Below are 23,776 nucleotides of genomic sequence, written 5' to 3'. Positions count from 1 at the left end.
ATGACAACCGTGGTGACGTCTACCATCCTATACGCCGCGCCGATAAGGGCGGAAGCCATGCGAGCTACAGTCGACAATGCAAGACGGTATATAGACGCTGCGCACTGCGCATCTCCAGCTGCTTCTGCACAGTATCGGAAGAGGCCGCACTGGTGGTGGCTGAAACAATTCCAATCGACCTACTGGCAGCGGAGCGCAGGACTGCCATCTCGAATAGTGGAACCCATCGGAGCAGAACTATCTCCCTGTGACAAACGAGGTGGGATAGAGCAAGCACTGGACGGTGGACGTATCGACTTATCCCCGAACTGGAACCATGGCTATATAGAAGACACGGGCCACGGGCAGATGGATTTCTACACGACGCAACTCATTACGGGCCATGGATGTTTAAAGGCATACCTACACAGGTTCAAACACGAGGCTGATCCGTTCTGCGAATAATGCGGCGCGGAGTCATTGAGGACGCAGAGCATGCATTTTTCTCATGCTCACTATTCAGCGCAGATAGAGCTGCTTTGGAAGCAGCAACGCTGTCGCCTCACACCGGAAACCATCATCGGGTGTATGCTGGAGACGCCGTCCAAGTGGGAGGCGGTTACTAACATGGCAGCAACCGTATTGAGAGAGCTGAGGCGACGAGAGAAGATCCGACGCCAGCCGCCCCGCGAAGTATAGCTTTGCGGCAGTCCCGCGGGAGTGGACCCACCATTTCTTTCCCCTATGTACATTGTATCTTGTGACGACGCGACTGGTCGCTACAAACTTATAAATATATATATGTAAATAATACCCTAAAATTAAGCTTAGAACAAATTATGTAAATATTATACCTAAAATTAAGATTAGAACTAAGCACACACGCACCACCCGACATGAAGCCGCACACACACACACACTCACACACGCACACATGGTTGGTTGTTGTAGTACGCTGAACGGTGAGGTTGTGTTTTCCGGCGCTCCCCCAGGGAGGCGGAATAGAGGCCAAACCTAGTACGAATAAAAGTGTTAGTGCCATGAGAAGTTGCAGGATGACCATGGGTCGGACCTACATGCCCGGTCCACCGTTCCTGGGACCGTGGTGCGCTGCGCAGAGGGTCCACTCGATGGCCACAGCTCCGGCGGCAGGGGTAAGTGGGGGTGGCTCTTTCACCGAGAGCTCTTACCAATGTGGCGGCCCGCACTAAGTGGCATATCATCCCAGCTGAGCGTTAGATCAGCTGTAGTAACAGTGTTGGAAAAGGCGAAAGTGCGTAAGCTTGTAGCCCGCGTAACTCGGCCCGTAACCAGTGTGCGCCAGAGGGCGCTTGGCCCGGTAGGAGGCGCTGGCGATCAAACCAGTGCTGGCTGTTAAAAGCTGCCTGTTACGACGTTTACATGCGGGGAGGCCGACGAAACAGTAGCATACTGTTTCGGGTGGCGGCCACGATCCTTTGGCAGAGGGTCATGGCAGGGACTTGAAACTCCCTCTCAGCACAGCGGAGGCCTTCGAGGTGGTAAAGGTCATGGAACAAACCAACTGCCATCCCCTCCGCGACGCGGTACACCCTAAAACGGGGCTCTGGCGACCGAGGAGGGGCGGTATAACCCCCAGCGTTAATGTCGTGGAGAAATCCTCGGCCATCGTTGGATGCCCCGAATAGTGCAACCCACGCCCGTAACACACTTAGCCTGTCCCTAATGGGGAGGCTGATCGGTCTGCGTCTGTGCCATAATGGCCGGCAGGCTCGAGCTGCGACGACTCCCCAAATCCATACCGCGTCTGAACCATATTGGCCGGCGGTATGGTCTGCGTCTGCACCGTATCGGTCGGCAGCAATCTAAACCTGGCAGGAGGTATAAAATGCAACCTGGCAGGAGGTATAAAATGCAACCCGTCAGCAGGGTATATTGCTGCATGTAAAGGAAGAGGAATGCTTGGTATCAACAATAATACTCCAGGTGGCAGCCACTCAGGTGGAAATCCACCCGCGGTAAACTCCGCGGCTAGGGCACGGATTCTGGAGGCCCTAACTACCATTCCACCCACCACGGCGACGCCGGCGGCACACTTGGCCGATGTCAACCCGGATGCTACAAGTTGTGAGGAGTCGTCCGACTCCCCACCAATACTGGCGGCGGCAATAACAACAGCCCTAACACCGGCCATCCGCGCCAGCAACGACGGCAACAACCACGGCCACAACACCGGCCAGAACAACGGCCACGTCATCAACAGCGCGATCATCGACAACAATAGCTCGCGCCCGTAGCCAGCAACAACAACCGCAGCTACGTCATCAACAGCGACAGAGGCAGCGCGCATCAGCAGCTCTCAAAGCCAACAACAACGGCGGTCAGGAGCCGGCAGCAACAACAACAGCAGCCGACGGCAATAACAACAGCCGCCAACGCTCATGGAGAGCTATAGCCAACGGCAATAACAACTGCCGTCAACGCTCATGGAGAGCCGCCGCAGCTAGCAGCGAAATCAAAAACAAACCGGCAAACGCCCAAATTATTCTCGCTTTGTAAACTAAGTTTTTGTAAATAATTTTGTATAATACTTTAATCACTTCTCACTTTGTAAACATAAGCTTTGTATATATATAATCATTTTTTTTCTATTTCTTTATAAAATAAGCTATGTATATTTAATCAGCCAAGTCATAATATAGTCATTTATTAGCTGTACAAAAGTTAAGCATAGACAAGAGTTTGTAGTTATCTTTGGTTCCCCGTTCTCACATCTCTAGATCCCGCACACACACACACACACACCTACACTCGGAGAGAAGAAGAAGTTACCAGTGAACTGTGAGGTTGTGTTCTAACCGCGCTCCGCCTAATTATCCTTATTTCGGTCGGTTGCCGGGCGTAGTTAGCCTGAAACTGGGCAAAAGTGCAGTGTGAGACTCCTTGGACCCTGGTACGTACCTGGTGCTGCTCCTGGATCGGCTCTGAGGCCTTCCAAGTTGCCCAACAAACCTGGGCGCTTGCTCTACCGGTGGGGCCCGTGGCAAGGGGGGGGGGGGCGAATCTCTCCTCTCCTCCTTCTCCGCACAAAACTCTGTTCGTGCTCTCACTTTCCATTTTCCTCACACCTTCCACAAGCTACATTTCCCCGCGTTTCTTTAGAACGTAAACACAGCTGATTCGATCTGTATCCTAGTGTTGTGTAACGTCAGGGGAGTGAGCCGCGCTTAACAGCACAACATCTCCAGTGTTGGTAAACACGCGTGGCTAAGCTTTTCCCGCCGATTAAGTTTTCAAAACGCTGGCACAGATATTTATTTATTTAAGTAAATAAATGTAATACTTTATCCTGAAGCCGTGCTCGGCTGCGCAGTTGGCAGGTGGGAAAGGTCACGGAGCCGACCAAAGTCCGATCCCCCGCGTAAAGCGGTGTCCCATACAAGGGACGACGGGGACCGAGAAGGGGCGGTATAACCCCCGTCGTAGCGCCAGGGGGAAATCTCTGGCCAGCGTGGGAGCCCTGCGTGGACCGACAGGCCGGCCATGGAGGAGGACATAAACCCCTTTGTGGGCGGTTCGGATCTAGCGAGGTCGCCCCAGAGGGAAGGGGATGAAGCAGTTGCCTTCAAGAGGAGCAGCAAGCTCTCCCGAACGCCCACTGAGCTGGAAACAATGGAGGATGGGCGGAGCCCTGGGCCAGGCTCTACGCCGCCTCCCAAGAGGACACGGGATCCTGCGAGCCCGACCAGTTCGCAGAGATCCACGCCTGCCAAAAAGAGCAAGGCATCGGAGGAGGCAGCCAGCCTGCAGGATCTCCAAGAACTGGGGAAACTGCTGCAGGAGGTTTCCACGAAAATGATGGATAAGACGACGCGTCACATCACTGTCTCAACAAGGGAAATGTTTGCCAAAATGAAGGCACTGCACGCAAACATCCTTGCGGCAAGCAGAGCGGCTGCTGCGGGCGCCAACGAAGGGCAGGAGAGCCAGGCCGGAAACAGCCGGTGCCCAAAATGCGCCCAGTGCATACTCTGCGTCGACAAGGAGCAGCAGACACCGACAGTATGGATGAAGGATGCTACTGCTCAAACAGAGCCCTGGCGAAGGCTGAGCCAGCCAAATTGGCCGGAACTACCAGCATCTGCGACTGCCCCTACACCAACTGGCACAGCGCAGCAGGGAATCGCGAAAGGGCCCAAAAAGCCCCGGAAAAAGCCTCAAGGAGCCCAGCCAGAGCCCGCGGAGGCCCACGTTGCCGCCCGGACTCTCGAGAACCCCGGAAAACCCACTGGGGAATGGGAGGTAGTTGCCAAGAAGCCGAGGGCAGCGCGCCGTGGACGTCCTGATGCTGTCATCGTGCAGGCAAACGGCAAGTCCTACAGCGAGGTGCTAGCCATGGTGACCAGGAGGGGCGACAAGCAGTTGTCGGCCCTGGGTGCCTGTGTCTCCAAGGTCCGTCGCACTAACAACGGCAACCTGCTCCTGGAGGTGGCCAGAGGGAGCGTGGAGAGCGCCGAGACCATGAAGGAGAGCATCGAGAGGGTACTCGGAGACTCCGCGACTGTTCGTGCGTCGACGGAGAGCACGAAAGTGCTGGTCTTGGAGATCCGAAACATCGACTCCATCACCTCGAAGGATGAGGTCTGTGCCGCCATCGCCGGCCAATTCAACTTCGAAGTAGGACGCGTGAGAGTCCGGAGCATGCGCCGCGGCCACTCAGAGACGCAGCTGGCGGTGGTCAGCCTGCCCATCCCATTGGGCAAGGCAGTTCTGCAGCGTGGCGAGGTGCGCATCGGATGGTCGATGTGTAGGATACGGGAAAGATCCGGTCCACCAAGGTGCTTCAGATGCCTGGAAACCGGGCACACTGCGATCCACTGCAAGAACCCGGTGGATAGGAGCGCCTGCTGCATCAAATGTGGAGAGTCGGGCCACAAAGCAGCCATATGCGCCAACGAGCCCTCTTGTGTCCTTTGCAAGGCGGCCGGTAGTAAGGACACAACGCACCAGGCTGGCGGCAGCGGCTGTCCAGCTGCTGGCGGAGGGAAAGGGAATAAACCACATGCAGCTAATCCAGTTAAACCTGAACCACTGCAGGGCCGCGCAGGATCTTCTGACGCAGACGGTGCGCGAACGCGGCTCAGAGGTAGCTATCCTCAGCGAGCCATACAGGATAGGAAGCAGCCGAGACTGGGCCACGGACCGTACTGGCAAAGCGGCCCTATGGCTATGCGGAGCGGGTGCGCAGCAGATGAGCGACATCAAGGCGACTGACGGCTTTGTCAGAGCAAATGTTGGCGGTACGTGGCTATACAGCTGCTACCTGGCGCCCAGCCTATCGCTGGAGTCCTTCGGTCGGATCCTGGATGAGTTGAGCATCGACCTCCGGGGACGTAGCAACGCGATGGTCGGTGGCGACTTCAACGCCTGGGCTACCGAATGGGGATCTTCTCGGACAAACGCAAGAGGCCGCGCGGTGCTGGAAACCTTTGCCTCGCTGGACGTCGTCCTCTTGAATGAAGGCTCCCGGCAGACCTTCAGCAGGGCGGGCGCGGGATCTGTCATCGATCTCACTTTCGCTAGCAGTGCGCTGGCCCGCCACGCCTGTTGGAGGATCGGGGAAGTCTACACTGCCAGCGATCATGAGGCCATCGAGTGCACGCTAGGGTTGGGCGGCCGACCCAGTGGCCCCCCACCTCTACCAAGAAGGGCGTTCCGGCAGGACACCTTCAGACCTCGGGCCTTTGTAAGCGCCCTTGAGGGATTCTCAGTGGACGATGCGGACGGAGCTAACGGGATGGCAAACAAGCTGGCTGACGCCTTGGAAAACGCCTGTGACCAGAGCATGCTTCAGAGGAGGCCATTTCGAGGAAACCACCTCCCGGTTTTCTGGTGGAGCGAGGAGATCGCTGAGCTACGTCGCATCTGTCACCGCTCCAGAAGACTGCTTCAGCGAGCAAGAAGCAGCCCGATCCTTGTGGAACGTAGCGAGCGATATAAAGCGGCGAGAAAGGCGCTGAAGATCGCTATTAGAGACAGCAAGCGGGAAAGCTTCCTGAAGCTGTGCGATGCCGCCGAGGATGATCCATGGGGAGGCGCGTACAAGATGACGGTGAAGAAGCTCAACGCGGGGGGAAACGCCCCATCCGACCCGGAGGCACTGGAGGGGATCGTCAAAGCCCTATTTCCAGATGGTCAACCTGTCGGAAGCTTCCCAAGTGCTGAGCCAGGAGAGTTCCGCAGCGTCACGGAAGCCGGGGTACTGCAGGCCGGCAGAAACATAAAACCCAAGAAGGCGCCGGGACCCGACGGGATTCCTAGCAGAGCGACAAAGCTGGCTCTAGCGTTGCTGCCGGAGCAGGTGGCCGGGCTTTTCAACAAATGCCTCCAGGAAGGTACGTTCCCTGTAAGGTGGAAACGGCAACGGCTGTTATTGCTGGCCAAGCCAGGCAAGCCACCAGGAGAGGCTTCCTCCAACAGGCCAATCTGCCTGCTGGACATAGTAGGCAAAGTCTTCGAGAGGGTGATCGCAACCAGGATGACAGAAGCCATCGAAGCAGCGGGCGGCCTATCCACTGAGCAATACGGCTTCAAGAAGGGAAGGTCGACCATGGATGCCATCATGAAGGTGGTCGAGACAGCTAGGGAAGCCATCGCTGGTTCCAGGTGGAGAGGAGGAACGAAATCCTACTGTCTTGTGGTAACTCTGGACATTAGGAACGCGTTCAATACGGCTGATTGGGGGCGGACACTGGAGTCCCTGAGGATGTTTAACATCCCAAGCTACCTGCTCAATATAGCGCTAAGCTACTTTAGCAACAGAGTGCTCACGACGGACACATGCCAGGGTTCCAGAGCATACAAAGTCTCAGCCGGAGTCCCGCAGGGCTCCGTTTTGGGACCCCTGCTCTGGAACGCCATGTACGATGGAGTGCTGAGACTCCCAATGCCAGAGGGCACCAGCCTGGTTGGTTTTGCCGATGACGTCGCCATAGTGGTGGTAGCCAAGGAGCTAGCTACGGTGGAGGCTCACGCTGACGCAGCGGTGCAGGCTGTAGAGTCGTGGCTAGCGAACGCAGGGCTGCAGCTGGCGGCCCACAAGACGGAGGCGGTGCTTGTCTCAAGTCGAAAAGCGGTGGAGACAGCTAGCGTGAGGGTCGGTGGAACCACAATACGGTCCCAGCGGGCAATCCGGTACCTTGGCGTTCTCCTGGACACGCGCCTGTGCTTCAAGGAGCACCTGGACTTTGTGCACAAGAAGGCCAGCGGAACCGCGGGAGCTCTATCCAGGATGCTGATAAACACCAGAGGGCCGAATCAAGCAACCCGGAAACTGCTCACGACGGTTGTGACGTCGCAGATGCTGTATGCAGCGCCAGTGTGGGCGGAAGCAGCTAAGGTAAAAAGCTACGTGCGAGGGGTGGAGGCAACCTATAGGCTGTGCGCCGTCAGGATCGCGTGCGCCTTCCGAACCATTTCGGAAGACGCGGCGCTGGTCATCGCCGGACAAGTCCCGTTGACGGAGCTCGTTCGGGAGAGGGCGGATATCTACGCAGCCGCGCAGATCAGGGAAGCAACCCAGCAGACTAGAGCAGAGTCGAAGATTACCGCCAGAAGGAGAAGCCTCGAGAACTGGCAGAATCGCTGGGACTCGTCGCAAACAGGACGCTGGACGCACACGCTCATCCCCAACCTTACGAGCTGGGTAGAGAGGTCGCATGGGCAGGTAGACTTCTACCTCACCCAGGTGATCAGCGGTCATGGCTGCTTCCGCAGCTACCTTAAGCGATTCGGCCACGAGACGGAGGACTGGTGCCCAGTGTGCGGCTCCGGCGTCGTCGAGGACGCGCGGCACGTGCTGTTCGAGTGCCACCGGTTTGACCACGAGCGTCAGAAGTTGGAGGCGGTAGCAGGGTCCAGTATCTTGCCAGAGACACTGGTGCCGTTGATGTTGGCAGACCAGTGTGTGTGGGAGGCTGCAGCGACATTCGCCGCGGATGTCATGAAGTCTTTCAGGGAGCAGGAGCGAAGGCGAAAGGAGCAGACGGAGTAGGGGTCACAGCGCCCACGAAGCAATGCCAGGCGGCGGTACCGCTGGGCGTCCGATTCAAATTCTTCTGTAACTGTAAAGCCAACTATGTGTATATGTAGTGTAGGTCTATTGTAAGTGTAATAAACATATATCGAATACAAAAAAAACCTACACTCGGAGAGCAGAGAGAGTTATTCACCACGAACAAGTGGCCACGGAGTTAGCGCCGTACGAGAGCAACGGAGAGCGAGCATACGATCGAGCGCAAAGCAACCCCCGAAAATTGGCACGCGCCAACGGGAGAGAGCGAGAGGGAAACTGATGCACCGAAATGCAAGAGCAATGGAAAATTACCAGCGCGGCCGAAAATTTGGCAAAGCCGCGTGGCTGGAGTTACTTTTGCGGAGGCGACGAAAACTTATAGACGTGCGAGCGGGTGACGAAGTTTTCAACGAAACCAAAACGGGAGTGTTCACGCGACGGAGTTTCTGCGGCCAACGAGTGTGGAAAAAAATATACATTGACAGTGACAATTTTATAACCCGAGACCAGCCAGGAGGTGGTGCTCGAAGTAGCAGTGATCAGTGCTAGTGACGGCAGCCAGTGGAGTGCGGAAAATTTGGGTGGCCAAGGAGGCACCTTCTTGGAAACGGACGGAGGCGAGGACGTGGCGGAAGCATCAGCCACAGGTAAACGTGTGTGTGTGCGAAAAAAACGGAGACGGGTGAGTGCATAGGGAGAAACGCATTCTGGCCAGCGAGTGTATGTGCAGATAGAAATTTCTCAACGGCCAAGATGCGGTTTTCGCTAGAGTAGGCTAGACATAATGCCCCAAAAACTTAACCTCAAATCCCTGCAAAGAAAACATGTTCAAATAAATAATGAAAACTAGAATTTATTTAAATACAAATGAAAACTAGAATTTATTTAAATACAAACGAAAGCTAAAATTTATTAAATAAAGATGGAAAACTGAAACTAATCAAATAAAACTTGGACATATATATATGAAATAAAACTCCCCTCGCTGTCGCTATATCATTTTCCCTGACCTACGCCAAGCTTTTGGTCAAACGAGACATGCATAGAAAAAAAGGGGTGGACCCAAACTTTTGCTAAAACCTCATTAAAATTTACAAAATAAAATATTTCGCTCCTCGCCGTCTCCCCTCATAGTGAAGTCAGGTGGAAATTTAATCAGGAAATATTGTAGTACGAAATCGAAGTCCGGCGAAAAGGGTGGACCTTATCCTCGCGGCAAATGTATTCCGACGAATTAAATTAAATCTTTCTCCGGGTATTTAGCGCAGGCATAGTTCTTGCGGGGAACGGCGGAGTTTTCGCCTACACTGGGAGAAATGAAACTCCAAACTTTAATTATAGAAATTAAAGCAAATTTTATTTAAATATATTTTGCTTTCTTGCGGAGAGCCTAACTCCTGACTGCCACTTCTGGGAGCCCGTACACTGCCCACACTGAGAAAAATAAACGCAGAGAAATTTAAATTCCAGAAAAGCTCTTTTAAATATAATTTTCGGCTCAAATCGAGTCCAGCTCGCGGGGAACGACCCAAAATCACGATGGCCATGACTCACGTAGAATATTTTCCCAAAAATGCCAAAGACCTACCCCAGCCGTCGAACTTCCTTACAAAGTGTAGAGGAAGAACTGAGTGCGTTTCAGAAGGGCTCCCGCATACGGCGCAGCCCGCCAGGAAATGCTGCTAAAGCGTCTGTTGTCTCAGCCCCAAGCGGGACCGCTGAAGGGACAATTCGTGTACCCCACTAGCGAAACGCAACAGGGACTCCCCGAGTCCATCAGGTACTGAGCAGCCTACTAAGAGGCACAGAGCCCCACAGTCACAGCTAGTGGAGATGGGGGTGATCCTCGAAGACCTGCTTACGAAGGTCAACGAGCAGAAGGTGCGGAGTATCAACCAGGGTATGAAGAATGCCTTCGCCAGGCTCAAGGAGCTCCAAGAAGCATTAATGCGCAACCCGGAGGCAAGGCCCCCCCACACACGGAGCGAGGAAACTGCGAAACGCGGGTGCCAGACAGCCCAAGTCTGTATTCCGCGCCACGACAAGTCAGCCCAAACCTCTCCGAGCAGGCGTGTCCGTCCGGATAAACGAGACCAGGTGTTGGAATATCATTCCAACAACAAAAAATTTGAAATCAGCTTGTATTATATTAAGACTAATAACTGAAATACCTTTTACCTAATTTACACCATGAAAACCCTTGTAATTAGTTAAGACAAAAACTGAAGACTTATACCTAGTTCACACCTTAGAAAGAAATGATCGTGAAATGGAAACATAACATAAATTTAACTTTTAGTATTAAGTCTTACAAATACTAGATTGTACATTCACTAACGCATAAGAATATGCGGCCACATGAAAAGCCAGCTTTTTCCGCCGGCCATTAAAACCGGCTTCTTTTTTGCCTATACTTGGACCGACGTATATGTGTTTCTCCTGATCTCGGCATTTTTGTTAACCTGCAATTCTGCAATCTACAATAAAGGCCAACCGCGCCTTTATACATGGTCCTTCGACGTCGACAGAACTGGACATCTTTCTGGAGAGTTTTTTGTGCTGGCCCGAGCGCAAAAGAAGTGGACATCTCTTTTGGATTTTTTCTTTGCTGCCCCCAGAGCGTGTGAAAAAAGGTAATCCTCGTGGCTGACCCTACAGACACGTTAAACTCAACCACTTTTAAGCTCTTTTGCACAAATAAACGGAAACCCACACTTACATACATACACATCCAGTGCGTTATCTCGGAAATCATTTTTTAAACCTTTTTTGCACAATAAATGCCCACACATACATACATACATACTCAGTGCAATTCCTTTATTATATTGGTTTTCTCGAATAAATGCCCACACATACATACATACATACTCAGTGCAATTCCTTTTATTATATTGGTTTTCTCGAATAAATGCCCACACATACATACATACATACTCAGTGCAATTCTTTTATTATATTGGTTTTCTCGAATAAATGCAGACCCATACATACATACATACCCCAGTGAATGTGCTGTGCAAATAACTACATACATACATACATCTCAATAAGAACCGTGGTTTTCTTGCGCAAAAAAACCGCACGCACGTGCATATGTACATACATAAACCGCAGCTAGTGCGAGTGCATACATACTTTTACACATACATATGTACGTCAGTCCGCTTATCACTAAATTTTTGCACGTCTACATACACACACAAATCGAAGCTAGTGCGAGTGCATACATACTTTTACACATGTACATCGGTCCGCTTATATACTACTTTTTTTGACACGTCTACATACACACATAAATCGAAGTTAGTGCGAGTGCATACATACTTTACACATGTACATCGGTCCGCTTATATACTACTTTTTTTGACACGTCTACATACACACATAAATCGAAGTTAGTGCGAGTGCATACATACTTTACACATGTACATCGGTCCGCTTATATACTACTTTTTTTGACACGTCTACATACACACATAAATCGAAGTTAGTGCGAGTGCATACATACTTTACACATGTACATCGGTCCGCTTATATACTACTTTTTTTGACACGTCTACATACACACATAAATCGAAGTTAGTGCGAGTGCATACATACTTTACACATGTACATCGGTCCGCTTATATACTACTTTTTTTGGCACGTTTACATACACAAGGAGACATAACCCTACTTTGTCTTTTCTTTGGCTTATATGCACCCTTTTTATTCACCTTTACACACAAGGAGACATAACCCTACTTTGTCTTTTCTTTTGGCTATATGCACCCCATTTATTCACCTTTACATACACAAGGAGACATAACCCTACTTTGTCTTTTCTTTGGCTTATATGCACCCCATTTATTCACCTTTACATACACAAGGAGACATAACCCTACTTTGTCTTTTCTTTTGGCTTATATGCACCCCATTTATTCACATTTACACACATAAGGCGACATAACCCTACTTTGTCCGCTAGGAGCTAAAATCAACCCCTTTTTTATAAATACACTCCAGATCACTGATATCATTTGTTGTATCCCATTCGATTTTTGCCTGATTTTTCACAATGTCTGCCCAACGACGTTTTGATTTCTCTACAAGCCGAGTGCTGCAGTTTTGTGCTAAATCTCCCACCTTCACAATAGACACCAGAGAATCCCTCGTTACTGAGAGATTACGTCGTTTGGACACTCTTTTTGCTGAAGCAGATCAAGATTTTCGAAGCTTGATGGTATCCACTGACGAGGAGATGTCTGCTGACAGGGAAGAGCAAATCAGTTTGACCTTTTCTACATGCGAAGACGAGTTTTATAGAGTCAAAACTCTGTTACAAGATCTATGTCGTGGAATCCAAGGAGAAGTTCAATTTAATTTAAGCGGGGACCCAAACTCGTCAGCCCTTGCTAACACATCGATGAATTCATGCCATATTAAGGTACCTCCCTGCGACACCGAACTTTTTAGTGGTTGCTACGAAGATTGGCCCGCCTTTAGGGACATGTTTACTGCTGTATATAGCAATCACCCCAAGCTCACAGCTGCTCAAAAATTGTATCACTTAAGAAGTAAAACCCGAGGAGAAGCTGGCACTATCGTCAAACAGTTTCTACTGTGCGATGAGAACTTCGCTCCCGCGTGGGACGCCTTGTCCAAGCGTTTCGAAAACAAACGTTTGCTAGTAGACACGCAGTTGAAAAGGCTCTTTTCCATGGATAAGGTTTATAAGGAAGATGACGAGGGGATCAAGAGCATTCTGTCCACAGTGACACACTGTCTTTCAGTGCTAAAGGCTCAAACAGTTCAAACTGAAAACTGGGACCCGTTGCTGGTTCATCTATGCTCATCAAAATTACCTGATCAGACGCTCTCCCTTTGGGAACAATCTCTCGACTCCCGTAAGGATTTGCCGACTTGGCAACAAATGAATGATTTTCTAGTGATTCGAGTAGAGGTACTAGAACGTCTTTCTTCCATTAAGCCTGTGAAATCTTTTCACCAACCACCCCTCAAGTCATCCAGCAAAACTAATGCAGTAGCACACAACACGATGGCATCAGACCCATGTAAACATTGTAAGGAATCACATCACCTACGACAATGCAGTCAATTTAGAAAACTTAGCCCGAACGATCGTTTCCAATTTGCGAAGTCGGCTAATCTTTGTATTAACTGTCTCTCATATAATCACACTGCAAAGGAATGTAAAAGTGGGAAAAGTTGCAATACTTGCCACAAAAACCACCATTCCTTATTGCATTTTCCTCCGAGACCAAGACAAAACCCAGAATTAGCTCAACCGTCCAATGTTGTAGCACATCATTCCACTCAAAATCGAAATGTTATTCTCCCAACAGCATTAGTCCGTGTGCTTCATAGAGGAGAACTCTTCTGCCTCCGAGCCCTGATCGATCAAGGATCCCAGCGCACCTTTATCACAGAAAAGTCAAAACGCAGACTTAAGCTGCGCGCTCTTAAACACTACACAAGCATCTCCGGAATGGGAGGCAAACTTGTTAACTCGTCCTCTAAGATATGCCATCTGGTACTCACAGACAACCTCAGAACTAAAGAAATTTCAGTAGATGCAATTGTACTCGAGAAGCTCACAAATCTGATCCCGGCAATAAGTACTCCCAGACCCGCAGATAGCTGTCTCATTAATCTCGACTTAGCTGACCCAAATTTCTCAACCGCTGCTGAGATTGATCTCATAATTGGGAGTGATATTGCCCCTAAAATCTTTCTAGAGGGCATTCGAACTCCTCTCTCTCAAAACCTACTCGCTCAGTGCACCATATTCGGATGGATCGTAAGTGGCTCTTTAAGCGAGGCTACCACATCCAACGTTTGCACATTTTCCACTTGCGTAGAGGATAATTCCGACAACCTCGGCAATCTTCTTCAAAAATTTTGGGAAGTGGAAGAGATATCCGTCCCAAAACAAACTTCTCATTCGGACCAAATTTGCGAAAAATTATTCGCCGAGACGACCCAACGACTGCCTGATGGACGCTATATGGTCCGTCTCCCTTTTAAATCCGAGTTTCCCACCTCACAACACTTGGGCTGCTCTAGAGTCATTGCTAGATCTCAATGTCATCGCATGCAAAACACTCTATCCAAAAATGAGTCTCTTAAGTCGCAATATAATAAAGTACTGTTAGAATACATTACTCTTGGTCACATGTCAGAGACCCAGCCCTTCGAAATTGTACGGAAGAATCAATATTTTTCATACTATTTGCCACACCATGGAGTAGTAAAACCCTCTAGCACGACAACAAAGCTTAGAGTCGTATTTAACGCATCCAGATCCACATCTTCGGGCAGATCGCTTAACGATGTTTTACACAAAGGCCCTACTCTACAGGCCGATTTACTTGGAATCCTACTCAATTGGCGATTATACAAGTATGTGTTCAACGGGGACATTGAGAAGATGTACCGCCAGATTCTTGTACACCCCGACGATAGACCCTTTCAACGCATTATTTTCCAACCAGAGGGCAGTGTTTATTTGAAAGATTTCGAGCTCAACACCGTCACTTTTGGAGTTAATTGTGCCCCATATCTGGCGATCAGAACCCTTCAACAGTTAGCCAAAGACTGTGAACACGAGTTTCCATTAGCCTCAAAAATTTTACTCTCCGAAACATATGTGGATGACATCCTTTCCGGCGACCATACACTCGATGGTGCCAAGAAAGCCCAATCTGAAATTCGAATGGCATTGCAATCCGCGGGTTTTCTGCTCAAGAAAAATACCGCAAATCACGACGCGTTGCTAAGTGAAATCCCTCGAGACCACTTATTCAATGACAATTTTATCAAAGTGTCCGACTCCAGCGTTACCCACACATTGGGCATTAAGTGGAATGCCAATGATGATTGTTTCTCATACGACATAAACCCGCCTAATTCAGCCACTCAGATATCTAAACGTAGCATTTTATCCTACGCTTCGACGTTGTGCGACCCGGCAGGCTGGCTAACGCCAATAATAATTCAAGCAAAGCTACTGCTTCAATCCCTATGGCTGGAGAATCACGGCTGGGATGATAATGTCTCCCAGAACACTATCGATAGATGGAATGCCTTCATCCAAAATCTTCGAGAACTAACCCACATACACATCCCTCGCTGGATCCATTACAACCCAGATCTGGATGTACAACTACACGGTTTCTGTGATGCATCCGAAAAGGCGTACTGTGCGACAATATACATACGAACTGTATACCCCTCGGGAGTTATTCAATCCCATTTACTTCTGGCAAAGAGTAAAGTAGCCCCCTTAAAAACCCTAAGCTTACCACGCCTCGAACTATGTGGCGCAGAACTGCTCGCTAAATTAGCAAAACACGCTCTCCACGAGACACGTCTTGAAAAACTGAGTCCTCTGTTATGGTGTGACTCTGAAATAGTTCTGGGCTGGTTAGAAAAACCTCCTCATACATGGAAAACATATGTCGCAAACCGCACAACAAGCATTCACGCAGAAAGTCCCAATGCGACCTGGACTCATGTCAGGTCAAAGGACAACCCTGCAGATCTGGGAACGCGAGGATGCTCAACAAATGAGCTAAAAGAATCCACACTTTGGTGGAATGGTCCACAATGGCTATCCTTACCAAAGGAAAAATGGCCAATCTCGTGCAAACCAGAATGTTCTCCCCCAGAATCGCGAGTCCTAGTTCATTGCTGTACTCAGTCGGACGACGAGGATCAATGTCTAAAATTCACCTCGTACTCTCGAGCCCTAAGAGCCACAGCTCGCATTTTAAGTTGGCACCCACGACATAAACGCACTGCTGTCAACATGAATGCACTTACTAAACCAGCTAAAACTCGACTTGTTATCGCAGCTCAGAAAATGCATTACCTAGAGGAATACACTCGATTATTAAAAAACAAGGTGATTTCCTCCAAAAGCTCGCTCAGCCCCCTTAACCCATTTATTGACAACGATGGCCAAATTCGCGTCAACAGCCGCCTAGTCAACTCAAATCTACCATATAACGAAAGCCACCCAGTGCTCTTACCTCCAAACTCTGCACTATGCACTCTATTCATAAAATTTGTACATCAAATCTTACTCCACGCAGAAAACAGACTCATGCTCCGATGCATTCGTCAAGAATTCTATATTCCTCGCTTGACAAACAAAGTCAAAAACTGCATCCGAAAATGTGTTACCTGCACCCGATTCAAGCAGAGAACTTCGAATCAGATAATGGCAGCCCTCCCTTCTGATCGAGTGACATTCACTCCGGCATTCACAATTACTGGTGTTGATTTTGCAGGACCCTTTGACTTAAAAACGTCAGCGATTCGTTCAAGCCACACTCTCAAGGGTTACGTAGCGGTTTTCGTATGTTTTTCCACCAAAGCCGTTCATCTGGAATCGGTGTCTGAACTGTCCACAAAGGCTTTTCTTGCGACTTTCGAGCGCTTTGTAAGTCGCAGGGGACTTCCCAACAAGATGGTTTCCGATAATGGGAAAAATTTCCTTGGAGCCAGCCGAGAACTCACGAAGACATGGGAAACCTTTCTCAAAAATGCCAACGAACACATAACTGCAATTTTTAGTAGCCGCTCGTTCGAATGGCAATTCATACCTCCTCACTCTCCACACATGGGTGGTCTTTGGGAAGCGGCTGTAAAATCATTTAAAAAACACTTTAAGCGCGTAGCAGGATCGCACGCCTTTACTTTCGAAGAGTTTTCTACTTTACTCGCAAAAATAGAAGCGGTTCTCAACTCTAGACCGCTGTCTACTCTAAAATCAGATGCTGACCAACTACTCCCTTTAACCCCAGGTCATTTTATCCGAGGAGCCCCCCTAATTGTGTTTCCCGACAATCCGGGCGAGAACCTCGGCCTACATAATCGCTGGCAGAAACTCAAAATAATGCATCAAGAACTGAGTAGACGTTGGAGGGATGAATATCTCTCAGAACTGCACCGTCGTTATAAATGGAAGTATCCTTCTCGAAACTTAGCTCTCGACGACATCGTCATTATTAAGGATGATGCCTGCCCACCAACAGAGTGGCGTCTAGGGAGAGTTATCAAGGTTCATCCGGGACCCGATAATCAAATTCGCGTCGTAGATTTACAAACCCGCACGGGTGAAATAACTCGTCCGGTCGTCAAACTTATCGTCCTCGAAACTAAACCCGATTCCTCCCAGTAATCACACACACACATAACACAACTCCCAACACCACTGCTAACATATCATATCGTTTCTCTATCAGTCGCTTATAATGTTTTTTCTCACCAGATGGGACATCAATGCAAAATGTGCCGCCAAAAGCACCCGCTGCGTTTCTGCGAAAAGTTTCTAAAACTTGACTTTATCGCTAAACGACGGGCTGTAAGACGTTTGCACTATTGCGTCAACTGCTTGGCATCCTCTCACACACTCCAACAGTGCCGATCCAAGGACATCTGCCATGTGTGCGGAGAACTGCACCACACGATCCTGCATGGACCAGCCGAGGAGACAAAGGGAAAGGAGTCAGCCAAGCGCACCAGGCCTGACCAGCAGCACACCACGGAGCGAGAAAGCCGCAATCGACAGCAAAGCAGTGGAAAACGGAGTTACCATCGCAGTCCCAGCAACAAGCCTTCGCCGTTGGGCCAACTGAAGGAAGCTATTCGCTGCCTAACGAGAATGCAGTCCATTATCGCCAATTGATTGCCACCTGGCAAGGCGGGCAGCATGTTGGAATATCATTCCAACAACAAAAAATTTGAAATCAGCTTGTATTATATTAAGACTAATAACTGAAATACCTTTTACCTAATTTACACCATGAAAACCCTTGTAATTAGTTAAGACAAAAACTGAAGACTTATACCTAGTTCACACCTTAGAAAGAAATGATCGTGAAATGGAAACATAACATAAATTTAACTTTTAGTATTAAGTCTTACAAATACTAGATTGTACATTCACTAACGCATAAGAATATGCGGCCACATGAAAAGCCAGCTTTTTCCGCCGGCCATTAAAACCGGCTTCTTTTTTGCCTATACTTGGACCGACGTATATGTGTTTCTCCTGATCTCGGCATTTTTGTTAACCTGCAATTCTGCAATCTACAATAAAGGCCAACCGCGCCTTTATACACCAGGGAAGCAACCCTAAACGCCACATGGTGAGGAGCTCGCAACCACCGATTCCTAGGAGGATTGCGGAGGGCACCAATGGAGGAGACGGAAAGGCGCCCATCGAGCAAACACGACGAGCTCATCCAGGAGCAGGCCGGCGTGAAAGGCCCAAAAGACGTGGGAAGGATGCGCTGATCATAAGCCCTCCTCCAGACATGTCTTACAGCGACGTGCTCGGTCTGGTTACGCGAGCTAAGGACGCCAGGATGGATGAAGTTGGCCATAGCGTCTCCAGAGTCAGAAAGACAGCTAAAGGAGAATTGCAACTGGAGATTAAGCGCAACTCGCAGGCCCAAACCAGCGGCTTTAAGGAGCTGATTGGCAAAGCACTGGGAGCCGGAGCCACGATCCGCACAATGACGCCCCAGGCCGTTTTCCGGATATGGGACCTGGATGAGCTGACCACAAAGGAGGAGCTAGCGAATGCGCTAGTCAAGCAGGCGGACCTCCCTCCGAACTCGGTGACAATAAAAGGGATACGCGCCTTGGCCTCAGGAAGCCAGGCCGCAACCTTCACGGTTCCGGCGGGCGTGGCAGGCGCGCTCATCAAACTTGGCAAAGTTAAGGTCGGATGGACCAGGTGCCGGATCAAGGAGCTGGAGCCCCAGCTTAAGTGCTACAGGTGTCTGGACTCGGGGCACGTGGCTAGCAGATGCCGGAGCTCCGTAGACAGAAGCAAGGCCTGCTTTAAATGCGGGAAGGAATGGCATAAGGCAGCAGACTGCCCTAATCCAGCGAACTGCTTCAAGTGCGAGCAGCTCAAAAGGAAGGACACGAGTCACCAGGCCAGAAGCCGCTCCTGCCCACTGGTGGCGTCGTCCAGAGATGGCCTTAAACACAGGGCATGAAAGTGATTCAGATTAATCTGAATCACTGCGCGGCAGCGCAAGACCTGCTGTCGCAGACGGTCCGAGAATACGGAACCGATCTCGCAGTGCTAAGCGAGCCGTACAGAGGTGGTCGCAACCACAACTGGGCCTTGGATAGCTCCGGCAAGGCGGCCTTGTGGGTCTGCGGAACCACGTCACTGCGTTTGGAAAACGTCCACGCGAACAATGGCTTCGTGAGTGCCAAAGTTGGAGGCTGGTGGGTCTACAGCACATACCTCGCCCCTAGCCTCACGCTAGCTGAGTTCGCTGTCATCCTGGACAGGCTTGCCGCTGACGCAAGAGGCCGCTCTCCGACTCTGCTTGCGGGAGATTTCAACGCCTGGGCGGTCGACTGGGGTAGCGCTACCACCAACGCCCGTGGCAGAACACTCCTAGAAGTGCTCTCAACGCTAGATGTGGCCTTACTCAACGTAGGACAGGAGCACACTTTTAGCAGGGCGGGAGCAGGATCGGTGGTGGACCTCACCTTCGCCAGTCGCTCGAGAGCTGGGCAGTGCAGGTGGATACTTAGCGGGGTGTACACGGCAAGTGACCACGCGGCAATTTTCACCACGCTGGATATTCGCAGTACGCTTCCTCCACCTCCCCCCGCGCAGCAGCGCAAAAGCTTCAAGGCCGACTTGCTCGACACCCAAGCCTTTGCACTAAGGATGCAGAGAGTGGAAGCGTCAGGCGACACCGATGACATGGCCAATTCGGTGATGAGTCAGGTGCTATCGGCCTGTGAGGAGTGCATTCCATCCAGGTCCGCCCACTCTAGGTACCGCGACTCCGTGTACTGGTGGAACCAGGAGATAGCAGAGACAGGAAAGGACTGCGTGAGAGCCAGGCGACTTTACCAACGGTCGCGCGGATCCCAGACACACCTGGTAAAGCGCGAGGCATACCATCGGTGCAGAAGAGCTCTCAAGGCGGCAATAAAGGGCAGCAAGAGAAAATGCTTTCTGGAGCTGTGCGAGGCAGCGAACCGAGACCCGTGGGGGAACGCTTACAAATTAATTGTAAAGAAAGTCGGCAGAGCGAACAACTGCGCCCCACTGGACGCGGAAAGCCTCGGGAAGATAGTTGCGCATCTATTCCCCAGGATGTCTAACCCTGAGCTTGCCACGGGGGCTGGCAACTACCCGATGCATGAGCTCGAGCCCGTCTCCGAAGAGGAGATGTTGGCGATGGCGGGTAGGATCAAGGTGACGAAGGCGCCAGGCCCGGATTGCATTCCCAACAGGGCGCTCAAGCTAGCCATTTGTCTTCGCCCGGACATATTCGCGTTGCTGTTCGGGAAATGCATGCGGGAGGGGCTCTTCCCCTCAAGATGGAAAGCGCAGAGACTGGTTCTGCTGCCCAAGCCGGGAAAGCCGTTGGATGATCCAGCATCCTTCAGACCCATTTGCCTGATAGACGGGGCCGGCAAGGTGCTGGAACACCTAATCAGCACGAGACTGGAGAGGGCTATCGTAGCGGCAGGAGGTCTCTCTGACTCCCAGTACGGGTTCAGAAAGGCCAAGTCAACCGTCGACGCCATCTCCAAGGTGGTGGACATTGCCTCCGCGGCGATCGCCGGACAGCGATGGAAAGGGGGCTCTAAGGAGTATTGCCTTATTGTCACCCTGGACATACGCAATGCATTCAACACGGCGAGATGGGGCCGGATAATGGATGCCTTGTCCAACTTTTTTTTTTTTTTTTAATTCATTTATTGAAACAGAGAATATACAAAAAGTGGGGGGATAGAGGGGTTGGGTCACACAGATATCGGGACGGTTTGCTCGCGCGGTACGGCCGCGAAGCAATGCTTCGCGCGGGCGCTGGTCCCGACCTATGATGCCTCCTGCTTCCTGCGTCGCTCCTCTGCTCGGAGCTCCGTCATCGCCTTCGCTGCGAAGTCCGACACGGCCTGCCAGTTCGCTTCGGACAACAACATCAGCGGAACTAGGTTTTCCGCTGTGATGGTGTTGCCCAGTATGGCCTCCAGCGATGCTCGCTCACCGGCAAACCTCGCACAGTTAAACACCGTGTGTTCTGCCGACTCCTCCAGCTGGCCTTGGCAGTGCGTGCAGGAGTCGTCTTCCTCGTGGCCGAATCTCCGCAGGTAGCTCCGAAAGCAGTCGTGGCCGCTGAGCATCTGGGTCAGGTGGAAGTTTAACTGACCGTGCTTCCTCTTCAGCCAGCAATCCAACTGGGGAATCAACCGATACGTCCATCTTCCCTTGGACGCTGACTCCCACCGCACATGCCACGATGCCAAGGTGGCATCTTTCGCCGCTAAGCGTAGCACCCTCTTGTCACGAGGTGTCAGTGTTCTGCCAATCGTCTGGCCGTGGATACTGGCCCTCTCTGCTGCGAGCAGATCCAGTGGCGGAGTCCCGGCTAGGACAAGCGCGGCCTGATCGGACACCGTCCTAAAGGCGCTGCTTATGCGTAGTGCCGCGAGGCGATGGGCCGAGCACAGTCCGCGACTATAGGCCGGCGTCGCCAGTGCATGTCCCCAGACTGGTGCCGCATAAAGCATGCTGGCTCGTGCTACGCTGGACAGTAGCAACCTGCTCGCCTGCTTCGGGCCCCTATGGTTTAGCATTATTCTGCTGACTGCTCTCACCGCTGTGGTGGCCTTTGAGCTCTCATACCCTAGGTGCTCGCGGAAGGAAAGCCTCGTGTCGATCATCACGCCCAGGTATTTTATGGCTCTGGACGATCTGATCGAGGCCCCGCACACTCGGATGGTTGCGACCTCCACCTTCTTCCGGCTGCTTACCAGCACGGCTTCCGTTTTCTGCGGCGCTAGTTGTAGGCCGGCACTGGACAGCCACGAGTTTATGCGGCTGATGCTCCTGTCGCACAGCTCTTCTGCTCCTGCGAGTTCCTTGTCGACTACGACTACGGCTATGTCGTCGGCGAATCCCACCAGCTCGGTCCGACCTGGTAGCGGGAGCCGCAGAACACCATCGTACATAGCGTTCCACAGCAACGGTGCCAGGACCGACCCTTGCGGCACTCCGCAGGAAAGCTCGGCCGATCTGACACCGCCATCAGAATCGTACACCAGAGTCCTGCCTCTGAAGTAACTCTTCAACAGCTCCAAGAGGTACGGGGGTACCCCGAAGCTGGATAGTGCGTCTAGGATACGATCCCATCTCGCGTTGCGGACGTCTAGCGTGACTATCAGGCAGTATTCCTTCGCGCCTCCTTTCCACCGTTGTCCCGCGATGGCGGCTTTAGCGATGCCCACCACTTTTGAGATGGCATCAACCGTCGACGTAGCCTTCCTGAATCCAAATTGGGAGTCGGATAGATCGCCAGCCGCAGCAATTGCCGTCTCAAGTCTTGTCCGGATAAGCTGCTCCAGCACCTTGCCCGCCCCGTCAATCAGACAGATCGGTCGGTGAGCGGAAGGGTCTTCTGGCGGTTTTCCTGGTTTCGGAAGCAGGACCAGCCTCTGAACCTTCCATCTCCTTGGGAATGTTCCTTCTCTGAGACACTTTCCGTAGAGCTCCGCGAATAGGTCCGGGCGAAGCGAAAGAGCAAGTCTCAGGACTCTGTTGGGGACGAGGTCGGGGCCTGGGGCTTTCGCCTCTCTAATTTTCGTCGCCGCTGCCAGGATTTCCGCCTCCAGGACTGGCTCGAATCCTTCCAGTGAGTGTGTAGCCGTCTCCAGCGTGGCTCTGTGGCTATCCGCCCTCGGGAATAGGTGCTCGACAATCCTGTCGATGCTCTCCGCGTCGTGGGGGGCGCCCTGTTTTGCCCCGTGGATCTTCTTGACGATGATCCTATAGGCGTTCCCCCAGGGATCGCGGTCCGCCTTAAGTGCCTTGCGGCACCGATGGTACTCGGACCGCCTCTCCAGGTGGGAGCTCGAGCGGTAGGAGCGCTGGTAGCGGCGCCTCGCCTTGATGCACTCCGTTCTGGCCGCGGCAATAGCATGGTTCCACCAGTACACCGAGTCCCTGTGACGAGAGTGGGCGCGCTTGGCAGTCATGCAGTTATCGCATGCGGCTTGCAGCTGGTTCATAGCAGACTCCGCCATCTGCTCTGCACAGCCGTTTGCTTCCAGTCTCTGCATGTGTTCTGCAAAGGATTGGATGTCCAGAGTGTCGGCCTTGTGTTGGGTGCGCACGCCGAGTGTCCAGCGCGGTGAGGATCGCTGCGTGATCGCTCCCCGTGTAGGCGTCGCTCAGGACCTAGGTGCACTGGCTAGCCCTGGAGCAGCTCACAAACGTGAGGTCAATCACCGAACTCGCCCCGGCTCTGCTAAAGGTGGGCTGCGCCCCAGTGTTGAGGAGGGTGACGTCTAAAGCGGAGAAGGCCTCGAGGAGGGTCCTGCCTCTGGCATTAGTGAGGGAGCTACCCCACTCCTCCGCCCACGTGTTAAAGTCACCGGCTATAAGTGACGGTGTGTGGCCTCTCGCGTCTGAGACTAGCCGATCCACGGCGTCCCCGAATTCCGCAAGTAACATGCTCGGTGCCAGGTACACACTATACATCCACCAGCCTGCCATCTTAGCACGCACGAAACCTCTCTCTGAGCGAACGTCTGCCATTCGCTTGGGTGTGTTGCCGCATGACCAAAGGGCAGCTTTGCCAGAGCTGTCAACCGCCCAGTGAGGGCCAGGGCCTACCCTGTACGGCTCGCTGATAGCGGCGACATCGACACCGCGTTCTCGGATCGATTGCGACAGCAAGTCGT

General features: G+C 51.7%; 1 protein-coding gene and 1 long non-coding RNA gene across 2 annotated transcripts; both read left to right on the top strand.

Moving 5' to 3' along the window:
* Positions 1 to 8,893: 8,893 nt before the first annotated feature.
* On the top strand, positions 8,894 to 18,078 carry LOC121502126 (uncharacterized). Its single transcript, XR_011445617.1, has 2 exons — positions 8,894 to 10,665; positions 17,313 to 18,078. It is a non-coding gene; the product is annotated as an uncharacterized lncRNA (long non-coding RNA).
* A 111-nt stretch (positions 18,079 to 18,189) lies between these two features.
* On the top strand, positions 18,190 to 19,053 carry LOC138929214 (uncharacterized). Its single transcript, XM_070288529.1, has one exon. It carries the CDS (start codon positions 18,190 to 18,192, stop codon positions 19,051 to 19,053), a length of 864 nt encoding a protein of 287 aa, XP_070144630.1.
* Positions 19,054 to 23,776: the final 4,723 nt, after the last annotated feature.

This window comes from Drosophila kikkawai, chromosome X, assembly GCF_030179895.1.
Source record: "Drosophila kikkawai strain 14028-0561.14 chromosome X, DkikHiC1v2, whole genome shotgun sequence".
NCBI lineage: Eukaryota > Metazoa > Arthropoda > Insecta > Diptera > Drosophilidae > Drosophila > Drosophila kikkawai.
Note: the sequence above shows the minus strand (reverse complement) of the source record. Positions and strands in the feature narration are given on the sequence as shown.